A 16,650-nucleotide genomic window follows, 5' to 3' on the forward strand; every position below is an offset into this window, starting at 1 on the left:
ACTAAACCACCATAAATATGTGCCTCTTATGTTGTTTGGATTTTCTCTAAACTCTACTATTGTTTATAATTTATGGAAGAGTAATGTTGGAGTGACCTCAGTGGGGGACACATGGGGGACATCTTGACGTGGTGATGAGCGTATGCCCGTAGATGCATTTCTCCGAGATACCAGTAAAACGTATCTACAGACATGCACGCACCACCACATCAAGGTGTCCCCCACTGAGGTCACTCCAACATGACTCTTTCTGAAAATCTAATTGTTTGTATATTGCAATTGCTCGGTTGATTTTTAAGTGGCTTGATAAGTTAAAATTGACAGAAAACCTATTCACCTCCCTCTAAGGTGTTTTTTAAAGATATTTCAGATATCACAAAAGACTTTCAAAATAACTTAACTAGACAATGAAAGTATTTGAGATGAACTGAATACCCAAATCATTATATCTCAGGTTTCAACCCTTATTAAATCGAAATTATACATATAGTTACCCAAATCATTATATCTCAGGTTTCAACCCTTATTAAATCGAAATTATACATATAGTTACGTAACCACCCTAACTATAATATCAAATTGATTCAGTGCATCAGTGTGCACCTTAATACATTGCATCATAACTAATTCCATAATCTTTATCTAACTACACACTAAGATAATGATTTGATGCTTCTTGATACATCTTAATACCGTACAACCTAATTTAATACTTTAACAACACCGCCCACTCAGAAAGTCCTACATGCAACTAGTTTAGTTGACCTGGAGGGTGGCCCCAAGGAATTCATTACTTCATGGGGGTTCAAACACTTGACCTACCCATCATTTCACCTAATTTGTGGACTAGAGATACTTTTGGATGAAAAATGTACGCAGAATGATAGGAATATGATTTTTATCCCATCAAACATGTGCCTCCGTGATTGATGTTGTCAGAGACCTTGAGTTGAATGATGAGACATTTGAGCATCATCGAGGTTGGGATGAATCCTTAAAAGTCGCCACGATGAATTCAAGTATGATTACCTAAATCAAGGAGATAGTCGTAATTTAGGTAAATTAATTATAACCTGAATAAAAGTGAAACTCACTTATAAGAATAATGGGCTCATGCCACTTATTACCAGGCCCGCCGATTGTGATCAAGTCATATATCCTAGCCCAAGCCCGGCCGATTGCTTTTCATCGAGAACTGTCGGGCTGCACCACCAGATGGGCCTTGTTCTCAAGCCCAGCTATCGACATATCCGTTCTAGACCAAACAGATAACGTAGCAGAGCTAGTAACATTACCTCTACCAAGTCCACACATGCCAGCACAAAAACCAGTTCATTGACAAGCCTAATTAACACCCTAGTCTGTTACTTGACCAGAATTTGGTGGATTCACTTTGGATCCACTATTATTTGGATAAGGTTTATATTCGAATATCAAATCCAAGGTCAGATATCTCGGATCCTTTGCATTTGCAGAAACATATAAAAGATGGCGAGTCCTTTTGCAAAAACAACTTAATCACAGATCGGGATACACATAATCATAAATCTTTTTATTATGTATCCCAGGCAAATGATCTTCAGTTATGTGATGGGGCCGTGTGTCAGAGAGGGCGTCATATTATCACAACCCTTTCAAGAATAAAGCAAACTTAATGCTTTTGTTGGGTTGAATAGGAGATGGAATGCACATGATCATGTTAGATCATAAATTAATAAGGTCTTAAAAATTATCCAAGACGGAGTCATCTCAGTCCCATTCATGATCGAGATGAGACACAATCACTGAGATATTCTTCTTCGCCTCCTCAGTTCAGATATCATAAAAAAAAATTGTCTCATCCGATATGCTAAGAAGACTTGGTGAATGAGACAGGATGCGATACCAAGGTTAAAAACCATGTACATGAACACTCTCACCAGTAATCCCCACAAGAACAAGACCCCTCTTTGAAATGATGAAATCGAGCACGATCCCTCACAATAATTTCACGATCATAAATCTTAGAAATAAGCTTAAACACAATATGACAATCCCCACATATCCTAAGATTCTTAATCACTTGAATTGGGTTCCCTTCTTTTGTACTAATCAACCCAAACGCTACAGCCAACTTCTCACTATGATAACACAAAGCATTCTCCTTATCTTCCTCCCCAATATCATGCAACACATTACATGTTTCAGGCAAGTACCCATAACCCTTAATCTTAAAACCAATCTCATCTAACTTTTGATAAATCTCCCGCCAATATGAATGACTTTGATCACCATTAACAAACTTGTGTATCACACCTTCAACTTCAATGAAGCTAAACCCGGGAATCTTTTTCACTTCTCTTTCCCTCATTGCATCTCGGACTCTCCCCACATCATCCCATCTCTTATGGACCGCATAAACATTTGATAACAACACAAAGTCACCGCAACTATTAGACCCCATCTCTACTAGTGCTCGAGAAGCTCGTTCCGCCATCTCAACATTCCCATAAGTCTTCGAAGCTCCTAGTAGGGTTTGCCATAGCACCACATCGGGGACTATAGGCATCGATGTTATGATTTGGTAAGCCTCCTCAAGTCGCCCCGCTCGACCTAGAAGATCGACCACGCTCCCAAAGTGCTTAACACTAGGGGTGACCCTAGATTGGGCCATTGATTTAAATAATTGGAGCCCATCCGAGACTAGGCCCGCATGGTTGCATGCACAAAGTGTAGCGAGATACGTAATAGAATCGGGTGGAACACCCGAATGGGCCATTTTGTAAAAACACTCGAGTGATTTTGACCCGTGCCCATGTAAAGCAAGCCCCATGATCATAGTATTCCATGACACGAGGCTTTTGACACATGGCATTGTATCAAACACATTGCAAGCCTTGTCGACGGACCCACATTTAGCATACATATCAATAAGCGCATTGCACACTTGTACGTTAGAGTCTAAATGCTCATCACGCACGTAGGCGTGAATGGCTTCACCCTCGACTAATGCACCTAATTGGGAACAAGCCGAGAGAGCACCGAGGACGGTTACTTCGTTTGGTTTAAACGCGTCAATCCTCATGTTTTTAAACAAATTCAATGCGTCTCTAGGTCGGCTCCCTTGAGCCAAGCCAGCTATCAAGGCATTCCATGTCGCAATATCTCTCTTACGCATTTCGTCAAACAGTTTCTGTGCATCGTCAAGATTACCTGTCTTTGCGTAAACATCTAACAGAGTGGTTTGTAATAAAACGTCGGCTTGGAAACCGCAGCGAAGGAGCTGAGAATGAATCTGTTTAGCTTCTAAAATAGCTAAGACACGTGCGCAGGCTTGGAGGGCGAAGGAGCACGTGAGAGCGTCTGGTTTGTAGAGTTCACGTAACATGGTTTGATACCACGTGAGGGACTTTTGGGGTTGTTCGCTTCGGGCGAGACCACGAATGATAGCGTTCCAATCGTTGGTGGACGGAGTTTGTATCCAGCGGAATATCTCGGTGGCGTAGTTGAGGTTTTGGGTTGAGGAGATGGCACATATCTCGAGGAGTTTTGTACGTGAAGGGCAAAATTGGAAAAGTCCAGTGGTTATGAGGTGGGCTTGGAATTGTTTGATGTGTGTAAGCGAGGTACACTTCTGGAGGAGAGAATCGAAGGAGGCCATGGTCAATGAAGCAGGTTTGAACGAGGATCGTTATATAGGTTGTGATGAATGTCAGGGTGTACATTCGGGTACCCAAAACCCAACCCGACCGCATGAAACAAGAATCGTTTCACTTATCGTTATAGTAAACCCACACCTTACCCAAACCCAATTTTTCTGGCTCGGGCTAGGGGAGTCAATGGGTCGGGTTTCGATTCGATTCCTAAGTAACCTAGAGCTGCGAACCATTAATATTATCGGTTTTGATTCCAATTTTAAATTATTTGAAATCAGAGACAATAAAAACCATAGGTATCCATCAGTTCCGATTCTATCCACATGATTCTTATTGAAAATTTTCATTTATTTATTTAAGAATTCATATAAAATCTCCTCGAAGAATATGAGATGAGAATTTTCAAGTATGCTCTATGAGGGTCTTGAATATACATTTTGATTGTAATATTGCTGATAAAAACATGATTACTAAGTTTTTTTTTTTATTGTCATTGAGTTTAATTTGGCATACAATAGAAATATAGAATATTTATATAGCCCCATGGATATATGAACAATCACCAATAACAGGAAAAAAAAAAGGATTAAATGCTATTTATTGTGGAGAGATTTTATTTCCACGGCAACGCAACCCCAATTCATATCTAAATCACCAAAGAATTAGCACACATCTTGGGGTGGCTAGCAAAAGTTGGTAATAGAAGTTCTCTTATTTTATAACAATTTGATACACAACTATATGATAGAGAATACCATTATTTATTGTTTTAATTAGTAGTCCAACATATCAAAAAAAAAAATATGTAGACAAATTGTGCATTGTGGATGCAAAAATTTGCATTACCTTTAGATCTATGACGATGTCTTGCAACCTCCACTTTTCACGCCACTGGGTGTGCCTAAAACAACACCACTCCAATGCCTAAGTCAAAACCTTAGTGCAAAAAGTAGAATAAAATTTAGAGGGGGAGAATCTCATATCTTCTAGTGTCTCTGTCCATATATTTATAAAGATGAAATCTTATGATCCATTTACATTTTGTTATCAATTTGAACCATATCCGATTCAGAAGGTAGATCTTAATTGGTAATTTGGGAAAGTATATATTCAATATCATGTCCCCATATATTCCTTTTTTTTTTTTTTTTGACTTTCCTTCACAAACATTCTAACCACTTTTGACTTAATCCCTGATTTTTAGGGATCTGGATTGAATGGCTCTACTACTTGTTCTTGACCCAATATTCTCCTGACCAACCGAGACCCTAATCCATGGTTGATTTACGACTGAGCCACTGAACTTACCCTCAGATCTTCATACCTAATCGGAATCCCTAGGTGTCGTATGTCACCCCTTGGTACCCAACGATAAATATCTTCTACAATACTCCATCTCGAGGGGTTTGGATTTTTAATCCAAGCGCTTGAGAACAAATGAATGATACCATGTGACACGTGGCCCTTCGTTGTTAGATCATGTACTTCCCTAAATTCTCATTTCGAGGTCTGGGGTTCGTTAAGTAATGTTCATGTCATGAGTCATCCAACCATTTCACCTTAAAAAACATGACGACTATGATTACCTTTATTTATTTGAACCGTTGGTTTTGTTGCATGCCTTGAGGTGTTTTTCTCTTATAAATACATTGTCCATTTCACCCATTTTTTATCATTTCCTCTTATCGATTAGGCTTGGTACTATCATAAACCAAAAATTTTAAGCCATTAGATCTGACCCCCTATGGTCGAGCTTGGAACAAAAATCAATTACATCGACCACCCAATAGTTGAGCTTGGTTTTGTTTGTGAGCCAAATCTATAAAAATAAATAAACCGCCCCATCAGTGGGCTCAGTTCCCTTACAAACCAAGTCTTAAAAGACAAAAAAGCTAAACCGATGCCCAATGGTTGGGCTTGGCTTCCTTACGAACCATTCATTATTAAAAATAAGAACGAATTAGTCCAATCCTCATTGGTCAGGCTTGGTTCGCTCATGAACCAAGTCCTAAGTAGCAAAGGACCGACCTCATACCGCCAGGTTTGATTTCCTTTAGTGAATCAATTTTGTATAGAACCGACCCAAAATAATCAGGCTTGGTTCCCCCTACGAACCAATAATTTGTAGATGTTAACCCCAACACAGTCAGACTTAGTTTCATCATGAACCAAGTTCCTACTTGAACCAACCCTAAACGTTCAACCTTTGGTTACCAAGTGAGCCAACATTTTGTAGGTGCCGACCCCCTTACGGTCGGGCTTGACTCTCTTTATGAGCCAACGCTTTCATTGTGAACCGACCCCCTTAAGGTTAAGCTTGGATCTCCTTATGATCCAAAGATTTTATTGTTAATCAACTCCTTTATGGCAAGGCTTGACTCCCCTTATGAGCCAAGACTTTTATTGTGAATCGATCCCCTTAAGGTCAAGCTTGGATCCCCTTATGATCCAAAGCTTTCGTTATGAACTAGCTCATTTACAATTGAGTTTGACTTCCCTTATGTAGACACCCCATTTTTACACTTACCTGATTAATCAACTCGTTAATCAAATTACGACGATTCCCGATGATAGATGAATATTATAAAATTTTATTTGTTATTAGATGTGTTTCCAAAATTCAGATGAGATATTTCAAGGAAGCAAACTTTAAAAATCATGCTACGTTAAGAAAATATGACTCAAAACATAGAAATCATCATTTTCTGACAAAAAGAAGTCTTACGAAAAAAATCATCAAAAAAATGACTAAATTATCAAAATACCTCTGACATCAAAACATCCCTAGAGCTTATGTTATGCTTAAGAAAACCCTTTCGAACACATAAAACAACAAACTAAAACTAAATAAACTGTTTCGTCAATTTTCACCAAATTAAAAAAATTACGAAAATACCCCTATAGGGTCCACAATCATTTCATGGCAAAAACCCATAAGTGACACAAACCAATACTATCATTGAATTTTTACGAAAAAATAATTCCATAACATTCCAAAACGTCGAAAATTAGCCTCTCAACACAAAAGTCCTCTTTGAGGGTAAAATGATAGTTTTTCAAACCCTAAAAATAAAAAATTATGAACTAATAATTAAAACATTAATTAATGTAAAGTGAAATCTTAATAAATCAAATTAAATTTTTGAAAAAATAAAATTAATTAATTAAGCCCATGGGCTAAATTTTAAATGGTGGCCCATTTCCTTAAGTGGGGTTCACATGATATTTAATAAAAACCCTCTATCGAGGGTCCCAAATAATTAAAAATTTAATTTAATAAAAAATCATACATTGGGGGTTATCCAAAAATTAAAAAATTCTCATTCTATGTAAATAAAAAAAATTCAAAATTAAAATAAAAACTTATCCAAATATTATCCTAATCTAAACAGTTTAACAGATTAGTTAGAGATAAACCTTATCTCCAAAAGATCTAATCCAAACCCTAATCTTATCACAAAGCTCTTTAAAAATGAATTTCTACTACCTAATTTTGGTGGTCAAGAAAAATCCTAGAAAAGAGAAGTTAAAAACTCTCTAAGCACTCTCCAAAATCCTAAATCTGAAGTCCCAAGTCTATACTTGTAGATACCCCATTTTTGCATTCGCTTGATTAATCAACTCGTCAACCCGATCGCAACGGTTCCGAAGGATGGATGATTATTCCAATGCTTTATTTTGTTACCAGATATGTTTCAGAAATCCGGATGAGGTATCTTGAACTGACAAAATTGTAAAAACCACGCTACGCTAGGAAAATATGATCCCAAAAACATAGAAATCATCATTTTGCAGACAAAAATAAATATTATGATAAAAATCACTAAAAAATGACCAAATTATCAAAATACCCCTAACATCAAAACAACCCTAGAGCCTACATTACGCTTAGAAAAACCTTTTCGAACACATAAAATAACAAATCGAAACCAAATAAATTATTTCGTCAATTTTCACAAAATTCGACAAAATTATGAAAACGCTCCTCATAAAGTTCACGATCATTTTACACAAAAAAATTCATAAATGATAAAAATCAACATTTCCATTGAATTTCTTATGAAAAATCGATTCTAAAACATCCTAAAACATCAAAAACCGACTTAAAACACAAAAAGTCATCTCCGAGGGTAAAACGATAATTTTACAATTTTTATAATTAAAATTTTTGAAATTAATAAATAAAATATTAAATAATTAAAGTAAAACATTAATAAAATTAATTTAAAATTTTAAACTAAAAAATCGATCAATCAGGCTCTCAGGCAAAATTGTTGAGGGTTGCCAAGATATTTCTTCAAAGACCCCTCCATTTGGGGATCCAAAAAATTAAAGATATAATAGAGGGGGGTTCTCCAAAAAATTAAAGTCAATCAAGCAAAATTAAATTCAAGGTATTAAAGTCAATCAAGTAAAACTAAAGTCAAAATTAAAGTCAATTAAGTAAGACTAAAGTCAAGATATTAAAGTCAATCAAGTAAGACTAAAGTCAAAATCTTAAAGTCAATCAAGTAAGACCAAAAGTCAAAACCCTAATAGAATTCTAATTAAATAATAACTCTATTTAATAGAATTCTAATTAAAATATAACACTACCTAAAATAATTCTAATTAAAATACAACTCTACCTAAAATAATTCTAACTAAAATATAACTCTAACTAAAAGAATTCTAATTAAACACTAATTTTATCTAAACAAACCCTTAAAAAAATCTATAAATAGGGGTCCTCACACCCTATTTTCATAAAAAATCATAACTCTAAGAGAAGTAGGCCAAAAAGCTTCCCTAGCCTCTCATAAATCCTAATTTTAAAGCCTCAACTTCTTATCAAATACCCATACTTCGATTTTAGCTTGAAAAACACCTAGAAGTCCTTCAAAAACACCCCAAAATCCATAACAAAATTCGAAGAATCCAGATCTAAGAAAGAGATACCTTGCCTCGGAGATCAGAAATCAGATCCGGAGATAGAACGAAATAAGGAGTACGGTACAAGGAGTGGTTTTATCAGATCTAAGGAAATAGGACCGTTGCGTTTGAAGGTAAAATTTATTTTATTTTTTCTATCTAGATTTTTTTTGTTAGCAATGTAGTCTTATTTGGGATAAGTAGAGACCAGCATTGGCCGGACGGGGTTGGTGCCTAACACCTTCCAACCCCGTACGTGATCCCCCGGACCCATATTTTTATAGTAGATTAGTTGATTTATCCGTTTCGAGTCTCTATTCAGTTCCTAGACCGTAATAACTAGGTGGCGACTATCAAACCTTAAGAGTCAAAAGCGGATCCGCTCACCCCGCGGATTGAGGGCGCTTTCAATACTTAACCCCAAGCCTTAATTTTCAACCTTAAAAACACCCAAAAAAATTAGTAAAATATTCAAATCTAAAAGAAAAAAATCTCATCTCAAATATCCGAAGCAGATTTAGTAATAGAGATAAAAACGAGAAAATTCACACGAAGAACGCTCTCCATCAGTTTCTAATGGAATCAATCATAATAATCACTCAAGTAAAGAAATGTAACTTTTATATTTTTTAGGCCATTTTTTTGTAATGTAAAACTTTTGGAAAAAGTAGACACCGACGTTTGTCGGGCGAGATTAGTGTCTAATACTTTCTAGTCCCGTAACTTAATCCCTGTACCCATAATTTTTTTCGTAGTTTAGTATTTCTTATCCCTTTATAATCATGTTTCAATTCCTAGATCAAAAAAATAGGTTGTGACTCCCAAAAAAAAAGTGTATCCGTACCTATGGATCGATGGCGTTTTCACCTTATAAGCCAAGGGTTTTATTATAAACCAACCCCCTTACTGTTAGGATTGACTTTTCTATGAGTAAAGGCTTTCATTGTGAATTGGCCCCCTTACGGATAGGCTTGGATCCCTTTATGATCCAAAGCTTTTGTTGTGAACCAACCCTACTACAGTCGGGATTGGCTCCCCTTACGAGCCAAGGCTTTCATTGTGAACCGATCCCCTTAAGATCGTGCTTGGATCCCCTTATGATCCAAAACTTTCATTGTAAATCGACTTCCTTACGACCGGGCTTGGCTCCTCTTATGAGCCAAGACTTTCATTGTGAACTGACCCTCTTAAGGTCAGGTTTGGATCCTTTTATGATCCAAAGCTTTCATTGTAAACTGACTCCCTTACGATTAAGCTTGGCTCCTCTTATAAGTCAAGGTTTTCGTTGTAAATCAACCCCTTTACGTTCGGGGATTAGCTCTCCTATGAGCCAAGGCTTTCGTTGCGAATAGACCCCTTTATGATCAGGCTTGGATCCCTTTATGATCCAAGGCTTTTGTTGTGAACCGACCTCATTACAGTTGGGCTTGGCTCCCCTTATAAGCCAAGATTTTCATTGTAAACCAACCCCCTTAAGGTGGGGTTTAACTCCCTTAGTAAGCAAATACTTTTATTCCACATTTTGATTCACATATTTAGTTCTTATAGTTCAAGTCCTTGGGTAAATATTTATGAGTCACAAATTTTCTCTTAATATAGAATAATAACTAAGTCGATCTTTGCTCATGAGTTGATGCATGCGTATATGCAACTTAATGGTATTCCCTCATAAATAAAAGACCTTATGCCATGTGGACAACTATAATGTTTCTTCTCAACAACTCTTTGTATGAAAGCTGGATCAATATAATGACATCGTAGTAATAAGGCTTTTATTTGTAAGCATGGTCGGTTAAGAGTAATATGACCCATTGTAACTTCTTTTGTATATAAATTAATGTGATAGAGAACCTCGATGTTCTCTATTTGACTCTATTTTGATTGCGGGTAATAAGTGTGTAGTAAAAAAAAATTAAAAATTAATTTTTTTTTTTAAAATTAATTTTTTTTTTTTTTAATTTTAGATTTCGATTTGTAACCACTTTAGATATCAGTTTGTAACTAATGTCTAAAGGCTCAGACTTAAGACGTCAATTTAATAGACATCAGATTTTAAATTGATGTTTAAGGTATATTTTTTTATTAGTGCATTCCGTTTTATAAATACAGATTTTGAAACGATTTTTAGCCGTTCAAAATCCTGAGATTTGAAATGGCTTCCAACCGTTTAAACTCATTAACGACGCATTGATAAGAGACGATCTTTCAACCGTTTCAGATAGACTTAGGAACGGTTATAAACCGTTCCTAATTTCCATTTTTGGTGTAGTGATAATTTTAATAGAAAAAAAAAATAAATAATAAACATGAAATTTCATATAATAAAGTATTAATTTATCGATAAAAAGTCATTAATCTTCGTCCTAAATCCTTAAATGGCAGTGAGTCATTAAGAGTTTGGTTCTCGGTTTAGTCCGGTTCTATACAAGTCATAATCCAAGAACCGAACCAAATTGACCAGTTCTCCATTTTCTTTTCCTAGAACTAAATCACCACCTATTCCAAATCAAATCAAATCAGCCCAAAACCATCGATTTAGTTCAATTCTCAATTTTAAATGGACCAAGTTTCAATAGATTGTGCGTGCGTGCGCACACATGTGTGTGTGTAATATAAGTTTTTGGACTAGACTGCTCGAGAAGCCTAGCTCCCAAACCTGAGCATGACCATAATATATTGACTCATGCATTGATCTCACCAAACCCATTGTACCTTCTTCTTCCCACTAGCCAAGCTCTTAGTTTCACCTCTCATATCTCGTTCTCTCCACTTCTAAATCTATTTGTCATTGAATTGATTTGTTTGTGCTTTGAAAATCCAAGCCTTTATCCTACTTGTTCTTTAACCCTAACCTCAACATTCAATTAAGTTGAAAATCATTCTCATGAGAAAATTTGTGTATAAATTTTTTTTAATCCAATATGAAAATACCAATTCATATTTGCAAGGTTCACTAGATACCTATTGATACTACATATAGCGATTCGTACTGGCATATCAAATACAAAATTTTAGACAAGAAATTTTAGTTGTATAGACAATTTTTGTATTGTAGTTGCTTATCGAATCACTATTGAATCAACAAAAATATGTTCGATCTGAATCTATCAATTGGATAAATCAAAAAATTTGAGTTCGGTACAAAATCATCACTCTGAAGGTTTTATTAATGATTTTTCTGTCTTCCTCGATGATTAAATATAAGAAATAAAATAAATTTCATACAAATTGTATGTAATTTGAAAATTAACCTATATTGATTCAACTTCTAATATTTACTATTATAATAAGAGAAGGTGGAGTAGAAATGGTTCAACACCAAAATTTGGATTTCAAATATGCCCCGACTTAACATTTAAATTTGATATAATCAAGATAATTTTGATTCAAAAAAAAAAAATCAAAAAAATTACAATCCTTATTTCTAAAATCACGCTGGTTAATTTTCAAAAGAATAAGGTTGAAGTGGCCTCAATATTGTACCTCATATCGCACATCGTGGTGTCTAAGTGTGCTGGAATCATATATGTTTTTTTATCCAGATACGAGTCAAAAGACATCTATGATTCTTACACATTTTTACATCAGGATATGCAATATGAGGTATAAGCTTGAATCACTCCGATTATTTTCAAAATTATAAAATTATCCATTTTTTTCCTATCTAATTCTCAAAATTATTATTTAATTAATATTTTAAAGTATAAATAAGCCCTTAGACATGTTGTTTTGCACATGCCTCCATGTAGCATAATCTTAAAAGAGATGAATATGACAAAGTTACCAAGAAAAATTAACAGGAAATATTGAAAAATAGTAATTTTTCTTGAAGGGTCCCATTCAACACCAAACATTTTGGCCAACATTTTAGCCAATCCTTTTTGTCCTACATGGGTTAGAAGTTTTGGAATGAGCTAATTTTTGGTGATGATGATCTCTACGGTGAGGAGATCATTCTCACCAAAAATCAGCCCATTCTAAAACTTCTAATCCCATGTTTACAAGTTGAAAAATCGAACCATCCATTTTTTATAAATCATTTTTGATGGGGTTAGAATTTTTGGAATGGACTAATTTTTGGTGATGATGATCTCCTCACCGTAGAGATCATCCTCATAAAAAATCAGCCCATTCCAAAACTGCTAACCCATGTTTTGAAAAATGTTTGGTACTGAACATTTTCCTTTCTTGAATGGTACAAGTTGTCAAACTGCTACAAAATTTGAAGGCTTTTCATTCGATTGGTTGCATTCGAGATTTTTTACGCAGGTGCAGAGAGTAAAATTAAAAATTGTAAAGGTCAAATTCGTCATTTTACTATTTAAAAAGATGTGGGTTGGGAAAAGCAATTCCACGTGTTGTGTTCATGACGGTTCAAGAAGAGGCCCCACATTAAAAAAGAATTAAAAAAAAAAACGATTTTTCTAGTAAGATCTAGAAGGGCCCATGCCACCTTCTTTCTCTGCTCCTTTATCTCGACGCTTCGCTACAGGCACTATAAAGTAAAATGGACTCTCTTCCAACGCCATTAACATAGCGAAGAACGAAAACGATTGTTATAAGATCCTTTCGATCAAGTTAAAAGCACGTTTCTATTCTGAGTATAAAACTCTTGATTACAAGGTAAATGGTTCGATTCTCATTCTCTTATTTGTTCATCATTTTCTATAATCAATATTTTTCATTTTTTATAAATGTCACATTCTTTTCTTCAATCGTGAGAACTCAATTGGTTTAGCAAATCTCTTGATCTTGAGAACCCAGTTTAGATTTTCGATTCTCTTTTATATTATATATATTTCCAGTACTTAGAAATCATTTAGGTTGGAAGCTCTAGTTCTGATTCTCAATTTTTTTTTCTCGGGTTTTGTTTAATTCTCTGTAGAAATAAGAAGCAACTATGAATCCTGATAAGCTCTCGTTTTGTGTCTCTCTTAATCTTGATGAGAACCCCATTTTAGATTTGCTACCATAATTTTTTTTATTTCTTTCAAAGAAATCATTTGGGTTAGAAGCTCTGGTTCTGATTCTCATTTTTTTTCTTCCTGGGCTTTAATTCTTTGCAGAAATAAGAAGCAATTATGAATCCTGATAAGTTCACCCACAAAACAAACGAAGCTCTTGTTGGAGCTCATGAACTCGCATTGAATTCAGGCCATGCACAAATGACTCCAATTCACATTGCTCTTGTGTTGATCTCTGATCCTAATGGCATTCTCCGCCAAGCGATCTCGAATGCTGGTGGTGGAGATGAGGCTGCAAACTCGTTCGAGCGAGTACTCAACCAAGCAATTAAGAAAATCCCCTCTCAACATCCTCCTCCTGATGAAGTCCCAGCCAATACTTCTCTGATTAAGATGATCAGAAGAGCTCAATCTTCACAAAAATCTCGTGGCGATACCCATCTCGCTGTAGACCAATTGATCCTTGGCCTCCTTGAGGATTCTCAAATTGGGGATCTCCTCAAAGAGGCAGGAGTTAGTGCATCAAGAGTTAAATCGGAGGTTGAGAAACTTCGAGGAAAGGAAGGGAAGAAGGTGGAGAGTGCCTCTGGTGATTCTAATTTTCAGGCTTTGAAGACTTACGGGCGTGACCTTGTCGAGCAGGCGGCGAAACTCGATCCTGTCATTGGGCGAGATGAAGAAATTCGAAGGGTTATAAGGATTCTTTCGAGGAGAACCAAAAACAATCCAGTTCTTATCGGAGAACCTGGTGTGGGTAAGACCGCGGTTGTTGAAGGCCTTGCTCAAAGGATAGTGAGAGGAGATGTTCCAAGCAATCTTTCTGATGTGAGGCTTGTGGCTTTGGACATGGGTGCTCTTGTTGCTGGTGCGAAATACAGAGGAGAATTTGAGGAAAGGTTGAAATCTGTATTAAAAGAAGTTGAAGAAGCTGAAGGGAAGGTGATTCTCTTTATTGATGAGATCCATCTGGTTCTTGGAGCTGGTCGAACCGAGGGATCTATGGATGCAGCTAACTTGTTAAAACCAATGCTTGCCCGAGGCCAACTTCGATGTATCGGTGCCACTACACTCGAGGAGTATAGGAAGTACGTGGAGAAAGATGCCGCCTTTGAGAGAAGGTTCCAACAAGTTTATGTCGCCGAGCCTAGTGTTCCGGATACGATAAGCATACTTCGTGGATTGAAGGAGAGATACGAAGGTCATCATGGTGTAAGAATTCAAGACCGAGCTCTTGTCGTTGCTGCTCAGCTATCTAGCCGTTATATAACCGGTCGTCACCTACCTGATAAGGCAATTGATTTGGTCGATGAAGCTTGTGCAAATGTTAGAGTCCAACTTGATAGCCAGCCAGAAGAGATAGATAACCTTGAAAGGAAAAGAATTCAATTGGAAGTGGAACTCCATGCTCTTGAGAAAGAGAAGGACAAAGCAAGCAAAGCCCGATTGGTTGAAGTTCGGAAAGAGTTGGATGATTTGAGGGATAAATTGCAGCCCTTGATGATGAAATACCGGAAGGAGAAAGAGCGGGTAGATGAAATTCGCCGATTGAAGAAGAGGCGAGAAGAGCTCTTATTTTCCTTACAAGAGGCCGAAAGAAGAATGGATTTGGCTAGAGTTGCTGATTTGCGATATGGAGCGATTCAAGAGATAGAATCTGCAATCGCAAAGCTTGAAGGTAGCACCGATGAGAACTTAATGCTTACAGAGACTGTTGGACCTGATCAGATTGCTGAAGTGGTGAGCCGATGGACTGGCATTCCTGTCACGAGGCTTGGACAGAATGACAAGGAGAGACTGATCGGGCTCGCTGAGAGGTTGCATAAAAGAGTAGTAGGACAAGATGAAGCAGTTAATGCAGTGGCAGAGGCTGTGTTGAGGTCGAGGGCGGGTCTAGGCCGTCCCCAACAGCCAATGGGATCCTTCCTCTTCTTGGGTCCAACTGGTGTTGGTAAGACCGAGCTTGCTAAGGCTCTCGCCGAGCAACTCTTTGATGATGAAAACCTTTTGGTGAGAATCGACATGTCAGAGTACATGGAACAGCACTCGGTTTCAAGATTAATTGGTGCTCCTCCAGGGTACGTTGGCCATGAAGAAGGTGGGCAGCTCACGGAGGCCGTGAGGCGGAGGCCTTATAGTGTTGTTTTGTTCGATGAAGTTGAGAAAGCCCACATTGCTGTCTTCAACACTCTCCTTCAAGTTCTTGATGATGGTAGACTAACCGATGGCCAAGGACGGACAGTAGACTTCACTAACACAGTTATAATTATGACATCGAATCTTGGAGCAGAGCATCTTCTTGTCGGATTAATGGGTAAAATTTCGATGCAGAGTGCTAGAGAGCAAGTGATGCAAGAGGTAAGGAGGCATTTTAGGCCAGAATTGCTCAATCGTCTCGATGAGATTGTGGTGTTTGATCCTCTTTCTCATGAGCAACTGAGGAAGGTTGCTAGGCTTCAAATGAAGGATGTTGCGAGTCGTTTGGCTGAGAGGGGCATTGCTTTAGCGGTGTCGGATTCTGCATTGGACATTGTGCTTGCGAAAAGTTATGATCCGGTTTATGGTGCAAGGCCAATAAGGAGATGGTTAGAGAAGAAGGTGGTGACAGAGTTGTCGAAGATGCTTGTGAAGGAGGAGATTGATGAGAACTCCACGGTTTATATTGATGCTGCTATGGGTGGTGAGGAACTTGTGTATAGGGTGGAGAAGAATGGAGGCCTTGTTAATGCAAGCACGGGGCAGAAGTCTGATATACTGATACAGATACCAAGTGGTGGTGCAAGGAGTGATGCTGCACAGGCAGTGAAGAGGATGAAGATAGAGGAAATTGATGATGAAGAGGGGATGGAGGAGTGAGTGTGATTGTTAAGAATGTTAGATGGTGTGTCTGCTGAATGTGGTGGATAATATTAGTACCTGTTGGGGTTTTTTTTCTTCTAAAAACTAGAGTGACTTGCTGTCTGTTTTGAGTAAGAAATGAAAATGTGGACTTTTAAATGACCAAATGTCAAGAAATGATAAATGTACTTAAGACTTGTTTTCTTGATTAACCCAACTTGACCTCTTTTTTTTTCCTCTCATTGCTTGTGTCTGCTATTTTTTGTTCATCAGTTAATTATTATTTGTGTTTAAGGTTGACAAAA

General features: G+C 37.0%; 2 protein-coding genes across 2 annotated transcripts; one reads left to right on the top strand and one right to left on the bottom strand.

Annotated features, from left to right (window-relative positions):
* Window positions 1-517: 517 nt before the first annotated feature.
* On the bottom strand, window positions 518-3,801 carry LOC147409696 (Tetratricopeptide repeat (TPR)-like superfamily protein). Its single transcript, XM_086431618.1, has 2 exons — window positions 1,128-3,801; window positions 518-1,029 (listed from the first exon to the last, which is right to left on the bottom strand). The coding sequence occupies exon 1, from the start codon at window positions 3,638-3,640 to the stop codon at window positions 1,916-1,918; it is 1,725 nt and encodes a 574-aa protein (XP_086287744.1). The 5' UTR covers window positions 3,641-3,801; the 3' UTR covers window positions 518-1,029; window positions 1,128-1,915.
* A 9,209-nt stretch (window positions 3,802-13,010) lies between these two features.
* LOC147409697 (chaperone protein ClpB1) lies at window positions 13,011-16,440 on the top strand. Its single transcript, XM_086431628.1, has 2 exons — window positions 13,011-13,169; window positions 13,613-16,440. Exon 2 carries the CDS (start codon window positions 13,628-13,630, stop codon window positions 16,361-16,363), a length of 2,736 nt encoding a protein of 911 aa, XP_086287754.1. The 5' UTR covers window positions 13,011-13,169; window positions 13,613-13,627; the 3' UTR covers window positions 16,364-16,440.
* The last annotated feature ends 210 nt before the right edge of the window (window positions 16,441-16,650 follow it).

The sequence above is a fragment of the Akebia trifoliata genome, chromosome 2, assembly GCF_017979445.1.
Source record: "Akebia trifoliata isolate Shusen 1 chromosome 2, ASM1797944v1, whole genome shotgun sequence".
Classification (NCBI taxonomy): domain Eukaryota; kingdom Viridiplantae; phylum Streptophyta; class Magnoliopsida; order Ranunculales; family Lardizabalaceae; genus Akebia; species Akebia trifoliata.